This window comes from Lycorma delicatula, chromosome 7, assembly GCF_047948215.1.
Source record: "Lycorma delicatula isolate Av1 chromosome 7, ASM4794821v1, whole genome shotgun sequence".
Taxonomy (NCBI): Eukaryota; Metazoa; Arthropoda; class Insecta; order Hemiptera; family Fulgoridae; genus Lycorma; species Lycorma delicatula.
The window spans coordinates 11,013,212-11,035,829 of NC_134461.1; the positions used below are offsets into that span (position 1 = coordinate 11,013,212).

Consider the following 22,618-nt stretch of genomic DNA (forward strand, 5'->3'; position numbering starts at 1 on the left):
AATTAAAAGTTCTACTAAAGTTGTTGGGGGTCACCAAACATTCTTTAAATAACGATCTGTTATATTTGTAATAGTAATGAACAAGTGGTGCACAGTTGTTTAATAGTGGCCTTCCAATAAAAAAAAATGTTCTAATCAAACATTAAGATATAAAATCATGTGATAAAGTGTAAAATGCTGCCCCTATTATTGAACATAAACAGTATTATCTGCACATCTACATAAAATACCTTTGGTGAACTTAATCTACAAATAACAAAAAACAGAAAAAAAACCAGAGCAAAATTTTTAAAGCAGGTACAAGGTTTAACAGCTTTTTAAAAATAATTCTAATCAAAAAATGTAACAAAAGAAGAAAATACATAAAGATTAGTTTTTCAACTTTAAATCGTAAAAACTCATACATTTTTTTTTAAAAATCTTATGAAGAAAATTATAAAAGCTTGTAATAATGCAAAAAAACAAAATTCAAGGTGATGTATTAAAATAAGACAATGTGTAAAAAATAAGATAACAGCTATCAACTACTAAATAATGAGAGAGAATAAGTAATTTCATTTAAAAACAGAATTATAAAGAGATTCAAAAATTTGGTCCAGTCAAATGTATGTATTTACATATCAGAAAATTATACAATAGTTTATATAACAGAATTTTGTACTCATGGTTAGGAAATGTGTTCTCATTCAAAACTTAAAAGAAAAAAAACACCAATTAATGAAGTTACAGAATGTAAATAGGTTAATAATATAATTAGTATGAAATTTTTAAGAAAAGTAATTAAATGTAAATTAAAATAAAATCCTACAATCAGTTGTTAAAAATTTGGTGTCAAGGAATTTAGCTTCATTTTTATTATAACAGTAAAAGCAAGTGGCTTTTACTATTGGAAAATGAAAGTTTAATTTCCAAAACCAGTTCTTTATTCAGAGCTAAACTCAAGATTCTGAGTATAGCATTCTTCAAGAGAAATAAACGAGACAATACGGTAAAGTAAATGACTTGTTTCATTATCTTGGTATAATTCTTATTATAGAAGAATTAATTATTAATAAATAGAGTTTCAAAATTCTTTTAATAAAGAATAAAAAATTTGCACAAGTAGATTTTGACCGTTCTATATGTAAAAGTACAACTTTTATTATTCAAACATGGCAAGATGCTTTTAAAAAAAATGAAAGTAACTGATGTTATACAGTAGTAACACATCGAAGAATAACAGCTATCTTTCAAGAGCTTTTTTTTAATGATACAGAGGACTCTAACAAATACATTAATGGATTTGAAAGGGAGTGATGTGAAGCTGAAGAAAAATGTATCATGATGTACTCTACTAAACTGGAAAAGTAAAATATAATTAAAATATTTTTTTCTATTTTAGATATACTTTTATAGGGATTATACGTTTCAAAATTAAACTTTTACCCATAATTCTATGACAAATTTTTTTTTTAAATAGTAAAGGTACCTTATTAATTAGCTAGTATTTTTGTGTGGAGCCATACTAAAAATTCTAGTTTAATATTAATCTCTACCATGTTTTAATTAAATTTTCTGAAATTCATTTGACTGTACCTCTAAATAATATATTACTTTAAAAAAATAAGCATTTAACAAAACAGATCTAAAAATAAATTAGTCATGGTTTTTTTTTAAATTAATAAAAAAATATAAACATCCTTAACATTATGTTTACGTTAAACTACTAAAAGAAATGTTTTCATTTTTTCTTATTAATAATAAATGCACTTTTCCTAGTGTTTCATTTAACAATAAAATGCTACAATAAATACATCAAAATTATGAGAAAAAACATTCAAACATTTTCTCAAAAACATATTTCATTCAGGAATAAACAGCATCAGCATATAAATTCTGAAACATAAAAAAATAACTTTATTAAAAACTATAACAAAATTTAATATGGATAAATACTTTATTCTTATCAGAACGTAAAATAAATTATGCTTTGATAATGAGCGATGCTACTCCACAGATAAACTCCCCAAGCACCTGCAATGATGAATCAAGAGAAATTGTGAGAAAAACTTGGTCAGAGCAAGCGTCATGAAATATATAATTAATTATAAATTTAAATACATGAAGATTAAACAAAATAATTCAGGTGCTAATAAAAAATTATTTGACCACATATGTTATGTGGAGATATGTTATTTGTTATACATGTTATATGGAGATGCAGAAGATTCAGCATTTTTTTTGACAAATCATTGGAAAGGAATATCAACATTTAAGCAAATTTATAGATAAGGAATAAGTAAAATAAATAAGAATAAAGATGATATATCCCAATCACATAATGTATATTTCTATATATTGAACAACACACTGGTTACAATGTAAGAAAAATGATGGGAAAATAGCTCATAATATACACAATATAATGCATTAACCTGCTTAGCAGGTTCACCTCAAGCAGGTTAATGCATTATATCATGTATATTATTATGAGGTGCACCTGCTAAGCAGAGAAAACCGATGGAAGGTTTGGGTAATAATCCCGGAGGAAAACCCAGTCGGCAAATGATTTGTGGGCAGGAGATGATTTTATTATTCTCAGTTTTACCTTGCAACCTGATGGTTTAGTCAATCTTATTTATCTCAGGGAATAGTAATACCTCCCTGAGATGATACCTACCTACTAGAGGTATAAATACCTACCTCTATTTTTATAACCTTAGGGTCGTAAATTTTACTTTGAAATCCATTTATTCTGGAAAACTGTGACAGGAAACTCCTCTCGCAGATAGTTCCATTATAAAACTAATAATTTACACGGAATGAAGTTTGTATAATATTCAATGTAATAAAAGAAATACGGAACAGATTAATCAGGATAAAAGGTGCCAACTTTGAATTGAAATGGATCTAGGATGTTTATTGTTGGCCAACACTAAGAAGGGTAGATAAAGAAGAAGACAAGAAGTACGTGGTGGAATAATGAAGATTCTGAATTCAAATCCTAGCTTGGCATTTCTCCTGTGTACAAAACGTTTCATACTGTATTCCCTCACACAAGCTTTAAATTTAATGTGATGAATTAGTTATGCCTGAAAAAAAGCATGATCTCGCATAATTTCAAATATAAGAACTTACAAACCGGTCATGATTATTAGGATAGTCGCCTTTCTTTACACTTATGAACGCTATGGACACACAACCAAATCTCACAGATAAACTTTATTATTGATTATGTAAGTAGAAAGAACAATTTCTCTGTTCATCTAAAAACAAATTCAATCTACAAACATTTAGTAGTACTTAATCAGGGAATAAAGGATTTGCACATATTTCATTGATAATAGAAATGAAATGCGACTGAAAGGTTGGTAATTGGGAATTAGATTTAATATAAGGGAAAATAATATACCACATTATTTTACTATCTATATATTAATATCACAAAGGGTAGATGGTATAAGGTAAAGAATAAAATCAGATTGTTAAAAGCACAGAAAGCTTTCAAGTAGAAAGAAGTCTGTAGAAAGCAAATGAAGGTCCACGAATTAGAAAAAAATTCTTAAAAATATTTGTGTGGAGTATAGTGATTTATATTAGTGAAACACTGATAAGAACAAAAAGGAAAAGAATAGCCCTTAAAAAAATGAAAAAATAAAACAAAAAATCAATGTAATTTTAAGGAAAATGTTGAAAAGTAGATGAATCAATACAAAAATACGAAATGAAGAAGTGTTAAGAAAAATAGGAAAGTAAGGAAATCTGAGGGAGAATCTTGTAGAGACGAACTACGTTGATGGGACATATATTAAGACACCAAAGTTCAATTAATTTGATAATAGAGGAAGACAAAGATTTGTAAAATAAGTGATTGAGGATATAATGATTATGTTGAGGTTAAAAAATTAGCACAGAACAGTAAGGAGAATAATATAGCATTGAACTAATCAAATGCTTATTTGATTACCTAAAAAAAAAAAAAAAACTGTCAATAAGGATGCCAGATTTTACCTCATAAACTTTTTTAACATCAACTAGGCACTGAGGAAAAGTTCTATCAGCAGAACCATCCACTGTATTAAACAAATACTAATGATACAGTAAATCTACAAGTCCCTACATTCTCAGTAAAAGCAAAGTTCAGTAGAAAGGAGATAGTAAAAAAAGGGGAAAATCTACCTAGGGACAACTGCTTATGAGAAAAATACATCTATCCAAAAAAGCATTTCAAAACTCAATTTCAAGCTCCAGGTAGTGGACATTCATCCTGTGCATAATTTCTTGGGAGATCAGGGTATCTTTCCTCATGATGGAAGTAGTACATTAATAAAAAAAACAATTTTGAATCGATCAGATCAAATACACACTAAATAATTATGTTTATTATACACAAACAAGACACAAGCTTCCTTAAAGGAAACTAACGTCTCTCTCTCTCTCTCTCTCTCTCTCTCTATATATATATATATATATATATGTATATACATACATACACACATCAACATATTGACCATTGTGTTAATTAAATTAAAAAATGAAAACTTCACCAAAAATTTCCAATAATGGCAGTGGAGTTGTGTTATAAATTTTGTGGTTGTTAGTGCGTTTATATTTTCTAAATTTTTAAGTTTATTTTTTATTTTTTTGTTATTTGTTTGATGTAGTTATAGAATTGTGTACAAACTGATGATGCGAGATCCCATGAAAAACAACTATTGGTATTAGTTTTTTAAGGTTTTCAGTTACTATATTTTAGTAATTGTTATTTTTTGAATATGTGTATTATATAAATATTCAAAAAATACCATGGGCTCAAAAAATAATAGTAGGGGGTTTTATTTGTTATATCTTAGATGAGGTATACAGTGTTGATTTAAGACTTGAATCAAAGAAGACAATTTTAACTTCATGCATGGCCTTACTACTAATCCCTTATCTTTCTGCTTGATAGCACCGCTAACAACGATGGCAACTCATGATCGGAAAGGCTTAGTTACTTTTAGACGATTGAGTATTATATTGTGGGTACTGATGTTTTTTAGTGGTTGGGTTTCAATTAACCACACATTTTTGAGACAGTCGAACTGAGACTGTTCAAAACTGTACTTCATTTACATTCATACACATCATCCTCATTCATCATCTTAAATACCTTAAATGTTTTCATCTACTTCTCCATGTTTATAAATCCCTTCATTTTCACCACCTCCTGAAACTTTGACCTCAGAATTTGTAACATGTTCGTTGACAATACAGTCATTCCAATCAACAGCCTCTGTTCCTTATTTCCTACTGCAACCACCTCTAAATTTCCACCTGTAGACCATTCTTGATTACCATTTGCACCTTTTTTCCTATTTTGACCGCTAATTGGTTCATCAATATCCTTGCTTTCCCATCCATCCATCCAGTTCCTGAAGAATTGCTTCTTCAAAATTCTGAACATTCACATCCATTTTTACACTGATCATACACATCCATTTTTTTATTACAAAGTTAATACGATTCGCTAATAAAATTGAAACAACTGGAAGCAAAGAAATTTATAGTTAAGCAAAAATCCGGAAAATACTTACAAAAGGAAATTATACTTGCATAAATGGTGAACACACGTCAGTTTTACATCAGACACTCGATTGAGAAAAAACCGCTCTCAGTGCACAGCGATCTAATTGTACCTACTGCAAAGCATGTTTTGTTGTGTCATCATGGGTGGGGGTAATCACGTAGTGACCAGAGGCACACCGTCATTTTGACGTCATCTTACCAGTTGAAGGTTAACTACTGTTTTCAAAAGAGAATCTGCTGATTAAGAAATATTTAAGATGTCTTTGATTGATTAATTCAGATGTTTTAGAAAATATTCATATCCATTTTAATTCAGCATTAGGTTCTGATTTACTTGCTTCTTCTACCAGTTCCTTGGAAATGTTTCCTTTATAAACACTGCAAAAGGTATTCATTAAAAATTCCTACAAGATATTTAACAAATATCTTAACAAATCATATCATCAAGGGAAAAAGTAAATTAAACTGAATTGTCATTTCTGTAACGGGTTCAATTGTGTGTAACTGAGATTTTCATTGATTTGTAAATCTTACAATCAGGACAAACAAAACAAGCCACCTGTGTAAAGCAATCTACTTATTTAAATAAAATAAATAAATAAATAGATTTATTTTACTTTATTTTATTAAGCTATTAATTTATGGCTTGTCAATAATAAAAAATAATAATTTCTTTTCAGTTGGATCACCACAAAAATCTATAATAAGCCAAGAATTAATCAGGGAATTACTGTCCTGATGTTATATATTTTTTTTATTATTATTGCTGCAATTATTTTCTTTTCATTTATAACTTCAAACTTAAAAAAAAAATCAATAATAAAATATCAGCCTGAAGCATTATTTATGTAACTGCACATATTTTTTATGTATTACAATAATCAAAACTAATTTAAGTTATACAACATATTTAAGAAATGCTGAAAAAAATAAATAATTTTTACCATAGTCAATTACTAGAAGATTCAAATTAAAGATCGTTTTGCATGTCCTTCTATGGATACAGCGCAACGTTCTTCAATAACGTCTCTTGGAGTTGATAACTGACCTGATCGTGGTGAATTCTTTCCTTTATCAGCATTATTTTTATTAGGTGATGGTTGTGGTGATCTGTGATGTACAATTTCCATATCATTAAATAACACTTGAGCACCTCCACCTGCTGTTGGTAAAATGTCAGCCTTAAACAGAATTATACAAGCAAAGGTAAATAATGTATAACAAAAGTAGAAAATAGTCAAAGCAGTCTTTAAAAAATAGTGAACAATGATAAAAGACAGTTAAAAATACATTATTTTATAATTACAAAAGAAATCCTTTCCAACGTTGTAGCAAGACATGGACAACACAAAACCCGAAAAGAAAACAGATTTAAAATAATAGGTCGTGGGAGAATGTTAAGATTATTACAGTTTGATAAAGTATTAACCAATTAAGTTTTAAGGTAAATGAAGTAAAGAAATCGAAGACTGTATCTTGTAACAATAAAAAAAGCTGACAACACAGTTGTAGGACTTTCAGCTAACAAACATAACTTAATTAAAAATATTTAAATATAACAATTTTTGTACAGCTCTGTCAGTGCTACAATAATGCTCCTTGTGGTGACAGGGAGTACTACTGATGCGGTATACTCACTTAGCCACTAGTTTAGAGCATTTTTCAGGGTAGGGGTGCGATTTTGAAAAACATTTTATTGTGAATATTATTATTTTTTAATTATAAACAAGTGCCTAAGAAAAATAAGACTTTAATTAGCCAAAATCTTGAGATACTGAGAGTGACCTTGCTCTACAGTCTCATCCCCTTCACTTTTTAAGTTGAAAATTTAATGGCATCAATGCCCAATATACAGAAGTAATCTGACACAAGGTTGGTCAAAACTGATCCAGTATTCTTAAGATAAAAGGTGATTTCGAGGCCAACACCAAAAACACAAACACACATAATACAAACATTAACATCCGGAAAATTTCCATTCTGTCTTTTTGGGTTTCTTAGGTGTCAAAAAGTCAAGATCCAGTGAAAACCGCATACGCCCACCCAAATTGGACCAATTACAATACTTTCCCTTCAACACCTATAGCACCGACAGAAAGTAAAAGAGTTACTCATCAGTATAACAAATTGCCTCAAATCAATAAAATATAACTATTCAATTCACTTTACCACTTATTACTTTATTTTTTTCTCTAAGTTATGTTAGATATCTAACATTTCATGGTATTTCTGTAAATATCTTTGCTTCATGGGAAAGTTAGATGGAAATTAAACAAAATACATAATTAAAATATATTATTTATTTATAATACACAGGAGAAGTAGAATGATGCCCGATAACAGTTACTGATGGATGATAATGAATTTTGTAGAATGTAAAAAATGCTGCCTGACAGGAACATGAACATGGGACCTTCAGATGAAAGGCAGAGATGCTATCACTCTGTCATGGCATTTTCTTTCTTAATCACTGATATTGGTAATAGAAAAGGTTTGGAAAGTAAAAACTGTAAAGAATGAAAAATAAATATATATACACAAATATATGAATAGATTAAGTATATTAAAAAATTGTGTAAAATATAAAATAATTGGCCGGCACATCAAATCAGTAAAAAAAATATGCAATTCATATAGATGAAAGTTGGATTACTCAAGATAATCAAATCTATTTATGGCAACATGAGAAAGATGCATTTGATCCAACTGGAAGACTTAAGCAGGCAGTAAATTTTTCTATTAGAATCACATTAAGCATACAGAAAATGTTAGTAATATAATTACATGAAAAAATAATATACTTATTCAAGATATGAGCTCACTTTATGTTTTTACTTGAAAGAAAAATAACTATATATTTATTTGTATTCCTCAACATAGTATTGATGAGACATTGATTTTGAAAATAATAATTACTCAAATAAAATTCTGAACTTAATTTCTGAAATTTGTAAACTCATAGCGCAAAAACAGGCACAAGTAACAATTTCTACCTTTTTTAAACATGAAATTATTAATGATTTAATACCTATATCAGCTATGGTTCCACAATGTAAGTTAATTAATTTTTTTCTAACTTAAATGCTATCATACAGTCAATTAAAAGTTTTACTCTGTCCTGTATAGTAAAACTGAAACCGTCGTTAACTTCATTGTAATGTAATTTTTTATTAAACTATTTGTCATAGTCTTTTTTTTGCAAAAACATTTTTGCGTTATCGCCTGGGTCAAAATAAAAACAAGAGGCTTCTTCTCGGATATTAAAATATTAGTAAAACCTTAGTTTTACTAATTATCTTAGTTTTCATCATATGATAACTAAGATAATAACAGGAATAAAATTGAAATAGTAAAATAAACATAAAAATTAGAATACATGAAACGTGAATAACAAAATTTTGACAGGTTAAATCTTATCAAGTATATTAATTCTTTTTAGAAGTAACAATACCCAGTGTCTAGTACATTCTTGTCATTTCGTAGGACACGCATATGTCCCTTGGCAATTTAAATTTGTGACGCAAGGTCGCATAGTATGTACAGTCCACAAGGATGTGGTGCACAGTCAAGCAGCAGTCGCATCATCAGACACACAGTGGTGCACTCTCTGCTCACATCAGGTGTCTGTGAGTAGCTTTGGTATGTCCTAATCGCAATCGACACAAGACCACTTCTGCTCGGCAAATTTTCCTGCTTGAAGAGTCCCATGGTAACACTATGTCTTTTACGTATCCACTATATCAGTGCAGTCTTCTTGCCAGCTTCCTCAAAGTGTATGTTTAATGGAATTAATGAAATCTGTAGTTGTAACTTGAGTGAAGAAAGATGTTTAGCAGTGAAATTCACACATTCATTAGTCAGGATTTCCACATCGCTAGGGAAACACATCTAGTAGAAATTCACCTGTGTGTTGTAATGATTTAATTCAGTGATTGTATTACATATTAATGTGACAATAGGATGTCTGGAATGCAAATCTTCTAAAGCTTGGAGACTATATAAATCGCTACAAGGATGTGATGTGATTTTATGATATTCAAGGTCATTTTTATGGCATACAATTCAGCATTGTAGACAGTTGTAATACCAGGTAGACCAAACACATACGTTCTATCATTTACAATGAAATATCCAATATGTACAAAATATTGTTAGGTTGTGGCTGCCTGATGGTGGCTCTATTTGATTTTTGTACGTCAAAATAGCTATTTCTTTGCAGTTATAATTTTAGTGATGAAGCAGCATAGTAAAACTTGTTCATATTGTTAAAAATATATAGAAATAAATGTTTTATGAAAAATAGATTTCACTAACTTATTGATTTTTTTTAGACCACATTAATTTGTCCAACATAGAAAACAAATCAAAGGGTATTACAAAAATGAAAGAAAACTTGAACTGTGAAAAATGTATGAATGCAAGAGTGAGTTAATTCACCTGTAAACGTCTCCATAAACAAGTCCATGTTATTCACAGCAATTAGATGGTACAGAAACTATATGGAAAATTTTAAGAAAAGATTTGGTTTTACACATACTTAAGATTTCATGACACAGAAATTGAAGCTAGCAAAAACCATAGCAATCATACACTGTCTATGATGAATTGTATATTGGAAACTAAAAAAACAAAGAAACTGACAAAGGTTTTGCAAGAAAATCATTTTCAGTGATGAAAGCCATATTCATCTTTCTAGCCCACTGAAAGCAAAATTGTTAATACTGGAAATGAAAATCCATGAACAGGCAATTAATCCACAAAATTTCACTATTTAGTGTGGTTTATGGACTGGAAGTCAAAATTTAAACGGTTAACGACCACTGGAAAAGAGCATTAAACAACACCAGAACCAATCAGACTACCAGTAAATAACAAACTACCAAAGAATGGTAGTTTTTTTGTAGCCAGAACTGGCTGATCAAATTTTGGAGAAATGCAATTACAAGATTAACTTGTCATGTAGCCAACAAAACAATGAATTAGTACAAACATTCAGATGCAGAATTCTTTCACAAAGTGGTGATATCATATCAACTAGCCTCAAAGATTGCACAATTTGACAGAGCTGGATAATTTTCATTGTGATTAAAATTTCACCAACAGAAATATGCATGAGCTTAAAGATAAGATTCAATATTCATGAGAATAAATGACAATCAAGCTCAGATATCACTGAAAATTTGATAATATTTTTTTTAATTATCATTTTTTCACTAAAAATGATATTATTTTTCATACACACTAGAACCATTCAGAAAGTCCTCTGCCAGACAAAAAAAACCCAAGATTTATCAGATATATATTTTTTTTTTTTTCAACATATCACCTTGCATCTGGTACAGTATTAGTCCAGTACAGAAGCGTAATACTCCCTGGTGGCAATGCTGCCCTTTTCCAAGTAGTCTTTCCGAGCAGTGAACTTTGAGAATCTGATAAACCATAGCACTACTTTTTCTGCAGATGGAAGCATTTTTGCTTTCTGATTCACTTTTACTTACTCCCACTCATTGTTTGGTCTCTGGTATGTAAAGGTGAAATCTTGTTTCATCAACAGTTATAAAATGTTTAAATAAGTCTAAAACACTCTCGAGAAGTGTTCATGCAAATGCATTTTTAGTCAACTGTTAACCAGTGAGGAATCTACGAAACGGAAAGCTTTTTCATATACAAACATGTAAAATGGTCTATCAAGATATTTGCTAAATCTGCAAACTTGTATACCTTCAGTTTGAGATCATTTAAAGTGGCATTGTGGATTTTTGTGATAACTTCATTCATAGTTTGAACGGATGTATAACCACTTTTAATAATTCAGCAGCTAACTTTTTTACTGTTGAAAACAAAGGGAAAGAATTCTTTGTGGAGAAATTAACTCTTTTTACATGTCTGTCAGAGTTAACAGTTTTTTACAAAAAAAAAAATTGTAAATAGCTGGAACTTTAATTTTATCCATCTTTCTGAAAATGCTAAAACTTTAAAGCTTTACTAACCAAATGCTTTCACAATTACCTTTTATAATAAGACTTATGAAATAAATGTTTTTGTCTTCTACAATGATTTAACATACAGCTCTTCATATTTTTATAATACAAATATTTTCATATTCTCCCAATAGACTGAATCACCATCCAAAGCAAATTAATTACTTCTTTGTGGATTTTTTTTTTTTTTACTTCTTTTACAGAAAATTACTGATAATTTCAAAAAAATAATCAATTATTTCATTGTGCATAACTGAATCATTTCAATTAACAAAATTAAAATTTTTTCAGTTTTGTTTTTTATTATAATAAATCATGTGCATTTAAAAAAAAAGGCAGTACAATATGTAAACCAGTTTTTTATTCATACATAGCCCTCAACTAATTTTTTCTAACCACATGTTAAAGCCAAAGCTTTCTTTCCAGCTCTTCCCCCTGAATTCTTTTATTATCCCCATCATTAAATAAATCTTCTATTTTGATCAGTACATAATATCTTATACAGATCATGTCAGGAATGCATGGGTATGCAACTTCAAGGCTATATAAAAAAATAGGAAATTTCATAGCATTTGTTTGAATGAATCAAAAAGAAAACCTAGATCAGAACCGCAATATAAAATAATAACAATTAATTATAATATAAAAAATAGATGTGATTGAAGTCCTTATTAATTATTTAAAATATATGCATCTGAAATAATAAGGTGAATATATGAAGATAGCATGCATAAAAAATAAGTTAATGAAAATTATTCGAATAGATAATATGTATGTATGTACAAATTAAACAGGATGAAAAAAGATTATGGGATTTTATAAACTTTTTAATTAGTATTATTTAACAAAATAATATTGTTTCTATAAAAACAATGTTTTATTTATATTTTAAACAAATTGGAAGAAAGATTTTTTTTAAATGGTTTAATAATTTATTAAAAATTACAATGAAAGTAAGATAAGGGCCTTTCGCCAAAGTATTGTGCTGAGTTATAGAAAAAGTTCTATACTCCGATTTAGTAAAAACCATTCTGTATTAAATAAAGTTAACAATATTATTTCATGCCTTCATTATTACAACTGACCTATAAAAATAACAATAGGATTTGGGTTAATCAAATGGGATCTCACTTTATAGGGAGCAGTAGTTTATGTATATATATATTTCTTCTTTTTTTTAATACAATTTTAATCCATGAATATTAGAGTATTTTATTAATCCCATAAACCATTCTCTTATGATTACTTTAATATAAAATTATACAAATAATTTTTATAAGTATATTATTTCTTTTATGATGTTTCAGTATATTATTTATTTTTTTATGATAAGTATATTACTTCTGTTCATGATAAACACCGATTCACAATACCAGAATAAAGAAAGTGAATTCCTTGATAGTACTGTAACTGAGGATGAGACGTGGATTGGTTCATCAATTTTTTTTGATGCCTCTTGGCGTAGTCCCTGCTGAAATTCAAGCGCTTGGTATACTGTAATACTAACTTGTCTATTCCCTCTTCAAAGAATGGCATCACCAAAGTATACATCTGTTCATCATTGATTTTGAAGTGTTGAGTACTCAGCCAATTCTTCGATTTTGTGAACAGATGAAAAACAGATGGTGCCAAATCAGGGCATAATGGGGATGGTTAAAAATTTGCCTCTTAAATTTTTTTAGTCTTCATAGTCCTAGTAACAGCTGTCATTATCATGCAGAAAAAAAATCCCTTATGTAAGCATCTCTTGCCATTTATTATGTATCGTTCTCTAAGCTTTGCAACATTTCATAATAAACATTTGTGGTTATCATCGTACCCGGCTTCATAAATTTTGCCAACAAATCTCTTTTACAGACCTCATATGTGGCGGCCATAAACATTTTGTTCAAATTAGTTTGTTTGAATCTTTTCCTCTATTTGGTTTAATCTACTGTTGGACTGTTCTTTTGTTTCAATACTGATGAACCACCAGTCTCCATGGTTTGAGTGGTAATATCTCGGCCTTTCATCTGGAGGTTCTGGGTTCGTATCCCGATCAGGCATGGCATTTTCACACGCTACAAAATTCTATTTTATCTCGTCCTCTGAAGCAATATTTAAACTTTCGCTAAGATTATATAAATATTTAATATTTTTGCAAAAAATTAGTAAGAGACTATTATTTTTTAAAAGATAAAAAATGAACCACAGGAAATTAATTTTATATTAATGATTAGGTCATAATTTTTCAATACAGTCATAAAAAACAAATCATTTTGATCTATTTTATTTTGGTTATTAAATCATGAAAAGGAAAATCTGTATATAAAAATTAGGTTTTTGTGCAGTCAAGAAAATTTTGTTCTTTTATTTCTTTATTACAGATTTAAGATAATAAATGTACACTTTGCACCGAGGGAAATTTACAGAAGAATCTCAGTTATGCAGGTGTACTGTAAAAGGCAACCATATACTTATAGATTCACCCTATGAAAATTAAATTTCTAATTGATATAATACCTACATAAGCTTGTGACATGAAATCAGTTTCATGTCAAATTCATTACAAATTATTTTATAAAATGAGATATAGTTTCAATTGCACATCTTATACTCCTAATCGTGCATTAGAAATTGTGTTTTTAGTATATTCCATATTTTAGTATAATTTATGCTAAAGAAAATTTTCTTTTCTTAATAAATTATCTCAATCATTCAATAATTGTTATTACTTTATGAAGCTCATATTTATTATTAATGTATTTATTGTAATCAAACATAGCGTCGCATTTCTTTATTTATATTATATTTGTGACTGAGACAATTAACTCCTATATTTTTACAGTCCTTTTTGTCTAGTTGACCTTGAAGATTTTATAAACATCGCAAGTTACTTAAGTATGTGATCTCATTTTACATAAGCAAACAAGCTGAATTACATAGTTACTTGGTTTTCTCAAAGAACCACCAAGTAAAGTTGGCTGAAATCTAATTTCATTTGTTGACATCTTTTGAAACTGATCCCTTACAAGTGTAAATTTAAAAAAAGTTCCAGCAAAGGATTTAATTATTTTCTATTAAATTTGTTCGTAAAATGCATACTGATCAAAGAAATTTGACATAATTAAGAGAGAGAATGCCGACAATTATTTTAAGTAAAGGCAAAGCAGACAATTATTTTCAGTCATGTAAATTACTATATCTGGTTAAAATAAGTTTATTCTGCAAGTTTGTACAGTAAATAAAAAATATATATAATGGAAATTGCTGTATATGAATAAGTACCACAAAAAAAAATTCCCTCATGAATGACATATAAATATCATAAAAACAAATTAAGTTGAAATTATAATAAAACAGAAAAATTAGAAAAAGGAATAAAATTACACAAATAACATAACATATAGTATAATGTTATCCAGACTTATACAGTACAAAAAATTTTTGATTGATAACAGAAATCTAGATCTTTTATAACTGCATAAAAATCTGACGACCTAAAGTCATAATGACCTGCAAAAAATGAAAAATCTACGACACGTTATTACATAATTCTAATAAGAAACGTTACTTTTTTTTATTCTCAATAACTACAAGCTTCCCATACCAGGCTTACTTTGATGGAATGAGGAGTAATTTCCCAGATACTATCAACTTTGTTTAGCCAAATATATAGTTGAATACCATACTGCCAGAAATCACCAAAATATACCGTATGTAATATTCAATGTTATTTTCATTCTATTCTAGTAGGGATTTACTGTATTATGAATATCACTATCAGAGAAGGCATCTCTAACTAGTGCTGCTTATACATAACATATTTTACACACATTAAAACAAGATCGAGACAAATAAGTGAAGCACAAATTAATCTGCCTCTTCTATAAAAAAAAAACTACATCGTGCATATGAACTGTCTCCACATACTGATAAATACTAGCAATAATTAATTTCATGTTCATTATATCATCAGCGACATAAAATATAAAAATAAATTAAAAAAAGTCTACCAAGAAGTAAAGTTCAAGCATTCATAAAATACATCCATTCTACATACTAATACAAAAAGAAATGAAAGCAAAAACATAAAAATTATTAGTAAACATAATGTGTATTTCAGTTTACACCATCCAAAAACTAATTTTTTCATGTCATATACAGAAATTGACCGCATTTTATTATATAGATTTTGAACAATTTCTTCAAGTAAAGTTTAATGAATCAATCCTAGAAAGAAAAAAAAAGGTTTTTAAATCATGATAAATCAAAATATAAAAAACTAATACAGCCAAATGTTAAATAAGTTTATAGGAAAAAAGAAGGTTAATAAGTAATTTGTGTATTGACACAAAAACACATTTTGCAAAAAATAACATGTATAAAATAGACGTATAAAAACATCGGGTAAATAAAACAAATGATTCAAGATAGATGATCTAGATTACAGGAGTAAAAGCACATCTAGATTTTTCCTAAAGGGCTGCTACTCTGTGAGAGTAATCCAGAAAGTAAATTCTTTTAAGACTATTAAACCTTCAACATGGAGATTTTTTCATACGCAGTACTTCCTGACAGTATCTTTCACATAATGTATGTTTTTGTCATATTTGTATTAGCTGGCTTAGCTGATTGAGTACTTTCCTGGTATTAGCTATTTACTCTTAAATAGTGGAAAAATGATAATGCATGAAAATAAACAAAAAAAGTTTTAAAAAATTAAAATTTTTTTAACTTTAATCAGCTCCCCCACCTCCAACATTGCTCCCAAAGTATTTTTTATTTTTTTTGGCCACTTGCAATACTACTATGAATAGGAAGTAATAAAATAAATTTGGTTAAAAAATATCTTTTTTCAACTTTTTTTTAGAAGGGAGAATTTTCAGACAAGATTTTAAAATAAATTTTAATAATAAGATAAACACATATACATGTACTGAACTTCATATAAAGATGGGTTGTTTGCAAAATTTTGAAATTAGCCCCCCCCAAAAATACTGACCTCAAAATTTTATCAACAAACTGCCCCATAAATATAAGTCTCTATAGAAAATTTCAACAAAATCAGTTTATCCAGTCAAAATTTATTACGCTTCAAACACATCAATCCACATACATGTGTACGTAAAAACATTATCCCCCTTTTGTTTTTTGGGATTCCTGGGTCACAAAACATTGAGAAATTAAAAAAAAACCATACCCCATTATTTGACTGATTATCATACTTTCCTTTTTGCATCAGAGCTTTAGAGCTATGATGCCAAAAAAGTAAAACCCCAAAAATCACATAATGAGAAATAAAGTACACCGTAAAATAACCTTAAACAATTAACAACTAAATCTCAGTTTTAAATCGATATGTATCGGGGGGGGGGGGGAATGCAACCAAAATAGTCAGATATATAAGTTGAATAAATAATTCTCCACCGATTCAAAGTAATTCAGATGAAACAAAGACAGCAGGAAATAGGATTTCAACAGACTGTAAAGATTTTAGATCAACATATATATCGTTATTAGTTTTCCCATACAAATAATACGATGACATTTTTATAAGACAGCGACCAGTACAACTGAATACTAAGAAGGACCAATAAAAATGCCATAATTTAATTCAACATCAAGCAACTTTTTATCTAGATGACATGTCTTTTCAATGGTTATACAGTAAGTAGTTTAATTTATTGTTGAGATAGACCATGAATTCCACCAAAAAATAATAATACTACAGCTTTCCAAAAATATGACATTCATGATCTTCCTTTTGGGATCATCTTCCTGAATATACTTCCGTGCTACAGAAGTATGCGAGAAGTGAGGGACTGTTTCAATTCAGAAACGAATGAAAATGCTTAAGTGTCATGCGACTCGCAATTTCTGTGCTCTTCTTAGGGTTTTTTGAGCTTTCATAATCTGTGCTACGTGAAATTTTCACATAGCACATGTTTTCATGTGCTATGTGTCACATTATGACATGTTCCCAGTAACATGTCATCAAAATCATAGCAAATGTTAACAGACTAATTCTTGCACTATGGAAATTTAGGCATCTGATATACAAACCCTTTTTGATTATTCAAAATGGTATGAAAATTTCACATAGCACAGATTATGAAAGCTCAAAAAACCCTAAAAAGAGCACAGAAATTGTGAATCATTATCTATAGTGTTTTGTTGTTTCAACACAGTGGTCATTCATCAAAGATGGTTGCCTCTTTAAACTTCAGTGCTCATACAGCCTCCTCCTGACCATGCTACTACCCATATTTTCACTATAAACTTTACAGATCTAGCAATAGCTTTCCAACAGTGCTGCTACTGTTCAAAAAATAATCCATATCGCTGATCAGGTGATCAGAAGACTATACAACTAACTTCCTGATTTTAACTATTAACTAAAAACATAAATTTAGTTCAATATAACGACTTTTGTGACTTGCCAATGAATAAAGAGGTACATCCACCACAAGTGAAAAGTGGTAGGCAGGAATATGTAAAATGCTTAAACAGAACTAATTTTCTGAATAACTCTTGAATGCAGCCATGAAAAATGTATACCTCTGCGTGTTCTCTTTCTACTCTTATGTATAGTTTATCGGCTGGTTGTGACGTATTATTTGAAAATGTTATCATAGCGTTAACATCGGCTATCTTTACTGGGCAAGACATACACAAATGTTTTAATTATTCATTTTAACAGATATAGAAAAAAAAGGACAAGGTTTTTGAGTAATTTTTTTAAAAATAACAAAATATAAAAATCTAATCTATAGTGAATGCAAATGTTATACGTAAATTACTTTGAAAAACAGGTACATAAAACAGGGATAAACAAAAATAAAATCCTATCTTACAGAATAAAATTTAAATTGATATAAAGTAAACAAGGTTTGATATTTTATAAAAATAAAAAAATAGGGTACAACTGAAATTCCAGCTGTTATAAAGTATTTTATTTTAAAAGGTTAACCCTGATGGACATACAAAAAAATTAATTCCACTTAAAAGGGTTCTTCCCCTTCGTTTTTGATGGGCCGCTTCGTAAAAAAGTGGGCCGCTTAATTTAAATGCAGTTGTACATCTATTCAAGTTATGAATGCCAGGGATATCCAAATCACTACAACTGACAAAATCATCAAGAAAATCCACACATTAAATGATCTCCGACTGAAGATATGCAAGCTTGTGATATAGTAAACATTTCAATGGACTATGTCCACCAGAAACATAATGTTATGGGTATAAAAAAGGTTTCTGCCCCACAGGTACAAAACTTGTTAACAGCTGACCAAAAACATATTTGCTGAACACTTCTTGGGTGTTTAGATTTATTTAAACTTGAGTCCGCTGAGTTTCATTGATCTTTTACAACAGTAGATGAAACATGAACCACCAATACAAGTCAAAAACCAAAAACAGAGGAAGAGAGCAAGTGAAAGTCCACCGAAGAAAGCAATAATGGTTACAGCTGCAGAAAAAGTCACAGGTATAGTTTTTCTTTTACTCTGGTGGTGCGACACTCATAGTCTATGAGGATATGGGAGGACCATCACCTCAGAGTATTATGCATCACATTGGATCGAGTGAAGAGTACTATTTAAGCTAAATGTTCATATCTGTCTAAAAAGAAAGTGGTCTTTCACTAAGATAATGCACTTCCACACATTATTGCTGCAAAACTCCAGGAATTACACTTTGAAATCTTTCCATCTGGCTCTCAGTAATTACTGAAGAAACGGCTCTATATGGAATATAGATTTTTAATCTATATTCCAATTAAATTAAAATTTAATTGGAATATAGATTAAAAATCTTCACAATGAGAATTAAAAATAATATATATTTAGAGATGCAGGTAAAAGATGTAAATACTAGAAATAAAATAAATCCTGGCAAGCAAAATATTATCATGCGTAAATAAATTTAATAAATAACAATAATTAGATCTAACAAGTAATAGATTTTTTTAAATATTTACTAAAAACCTATTTACTTCATGTTAATAATCATTATACTTAAATGATGAAACTTTTACAATTCAGTTTTTGTACTCAATCGTTATAAAAATCAGCTGCTATTTTTCTTGAAAGTGATCACTTTCTCTCCCTATCAACACTCCAGAAAGATAACACAACCTAAAAATTCTTTAAGTTTAGTAAACAAATGAAAATCACTGGAAACCAAATCAGGGCTGTATGATGGAACACATGTACCCAACAAATTTATGAATAATGTTCTAGTTGTTGCAACCAGATATGGACAAGAAAGGAAATAAATACGTTCAACTATAATTGGTTTCATTATTTTTTTTTATTTTTACTATGTGATGGAACCAGTAAAGTTTCACAGTAAGTTTGTAAATTTACAGATTTATATTTGGGAATAATCAAGGTTTTCTACTCGAGAAATTTGATTGACTAGCATTTACTATTAGTACCTTCGTGACGAATCTGCATTCCAATCGCTAATAATATGATTAAATTTGCTCTCTCACACTTAAATCAATCAAAAAATTTCAAGATTTTCTCATCATTTTTCTTTTATCTTCTTCAGGCAGTTTTTAATAAACCTGTTTTATAAAAATGTTTTACAGAATACATTTACTGTATTCAATAATTGATAATTTCATTATTGATACTTTGCTTCAACTAATCAATGGATGAAACTGTTACGTGATGAAAATCCATTTTGAGAAAAGAATGAATGAAGAAATAGAACACAAAATATTTTATTTTTACCACTCGATTTGGGTAGTTACTGTATACCAGACTGTTGTGATTGTTTTAAAATAATTTTGTGAAAATCAGATATATGGTATATGCCAAAATATATCCAGTACTCATGCACATGTCCATTCACCGGCAACCTGTGTTTCAGAATATGTTTGAAAATCTGCATGACCGTTATGAACAATGCCTACAGCACGGTGGCGCACATTTTAAACATTTATACTATAGAAATAAAAATAATACAGAATAATAGCTCCAGTACTGTATACCTTGGCGCATACTGAATTTTTTTATTTTCTTCAATCAATCAATCACTCAGTCAAAAGAAAACTACCCAGAAAGATCTTGAACAACTTACCGTAAACAACACCAATTTCTCACACTTGAATCAATCATAACAAATTCATTACCACACACTTCCCACATTTACCTATAAATTTCTATAGAGCAAACTTATCATGCATTTAAAAAGTGAATTGTTCTAAATCTCATAATTAATGAATTTTCTTTTTTTACATATTTCAAATACACACAATATCAGTAATTACATGCCTTTTCCGAAAGAAAATTATATCTTTTCCAAATATTTATAACAAAGACGCAAGAAAAATGATAAAACTTTACTGAATGTTAATTGTTGGACAGCATAAAATTATAATATGAAGATGATTTCCCTTTCCTACTAAAGCACACACTAAATAATCTTATAGAAGCTAATATAATAATACATAATCTTATATAAGCTAAATCTTATACAAACATTAATTAATTAGAGCTAAATGCAAACCTGGACATGTTTCAACATGTCCAGGTGACAAAAGAAAAAAGAATTAGAAGAATTAAGGAGGATAATGAATTAACAAAGGGTTTAGGGTACAGCTTAAAAAGAATGAACAAGATAATTACATTGAGGAAGAGAGAATCATGCTATTAGAACAAAACAATTATCTACAATAAATACCTTGTACAAACATGTTTCAAGATCACCATCAGAATCAACAGTCTGTGTTGTCAGGCAATATTTTGATGTTTTAGATTTCACAACATCATTAACATCTTTTAATTCGGTAATAGATTTACGACGTTTCATTACAGGTTGCATTATATTTTTGATCGCTATATCACCCAATGGACGGTGATCCAGCCAGTAATCATTACCACCTGCTGAACGAGACCTCCTGTATCGTAGTTTTGAGACAGCAACTGTTTTTGGCTGCGGTACAAAATAATTTAAGAATATTATTAATTGTATAAGCTTCTATTATTGCCTTTTTTTTAAAAGTCAAAATATCACAGTATGTAATTAACCAATACTACACACAGAATTTAAAAAAGAAAAGAAAAGATGAGACAACATCAAGAGAAAAACTATTTTCACAGATCCTTATCTTTGTAATATGTAAACAATATTCATCATGTCTTTTGAACAAAAATGAGCATAAATTTTTTCATCACATTCACATAAATAGAAAGGGTGCATGAATGCATACTTTCAGTTTATCTATTCCATACATTTACTAACAAAAATAAAATAAATTTCTTTTCTTTTTTTTGCAAGCAGGAAAATGTCCCCTACCCACATAGAAAGCTGCTATTTCACCAGTAGTCAAATCAAGTCACAGATCACATAATTATTAACCCAATGCAATGGTAAACACCCACGGAAGAAAAGCACATGAATAAAGATGGAAGAATGAAGGGAGAGAACAACTAACCCAAAAGAAGACCAGAAGATTGGGTAATTAAGGCAAATAAAATGTTTTTCTCCAGACCGTCATGGTACTCCTAGATTCTGAACCCAGATCCTGATTATCAAAAGTTAAGAAAAAAAAATTTGTCAAAACAAAATTTGACAATTGCATTACACAAATTTTTGTTTACTGAATAAAGATAATACATTTGTTATAAAAGAGAGTTTTTTTAAATATTTGTTGTACAAGAGGAAGTAGACAAACTTTGATGAAATTGAAAGTTTTCATTTGCTGAAGATCATTTGTATGTCAATGAGCTTGTTATGCTGATGTGAAACAGTATATTTGTCTCAGTGGTTAGGTAACAAAAACCAGTATGCCCTTAATTTTCTGATATGCTTTTTTCCGCATGAACCTACCTAAACGGCATATTCATTTTAAGAAAAAAACTTACACAGTAAAAAATTAATTAATTAATTAAACTGCTGGTGTGAAAGGACTAATAATGTGAATGTAAATGCACCTAAAAAATCATTTATCACATCCGGTAAGAAGAAGCAGAATACTGTTTCAATGTTTCCAGTGAACAATTTACATATTCAAATACTAGGAGTCTAAAAAAAAAATCAGGAAAATTGTTTACATACTCATGTTGAATAATAAATGAAGTTGTTTGCTACTGAAATTG

General features: G+C 29.1%; 1 protein-coding gene across 1 annotated transcript in view; it reads right to left on the reverse strand.

Annotated features, from left to right (window-relative positions):
* Positions 1–557: 557 nt before the first annotated feature.
* Positions 558–22,618, reverse strand: part of pav (kinesin family member pavarotti) — a 78,416-nt gene continuing 56,355 nt past the window's right edge. The window contains exons 13-15 of the mRNA XM_075371470.1: positions 21,201–21,452; positions 6,492–6,728; positions 558–1,875 (exon numbers count right to left, since the gene is read on the reverse strand). Coding sequence (XP_075227585.1) covers positions 6,513–6,728; positions 21,201–21,452 — 468 coding nt within the window. The 3' untranslated portion in view covers positions 558–1,875; positions 6,492–6,512. The remainder of the gene's footprint in view (positions 1,876–6,491; positions 6,729–21,200; positions 21,453–22,618) is intronic.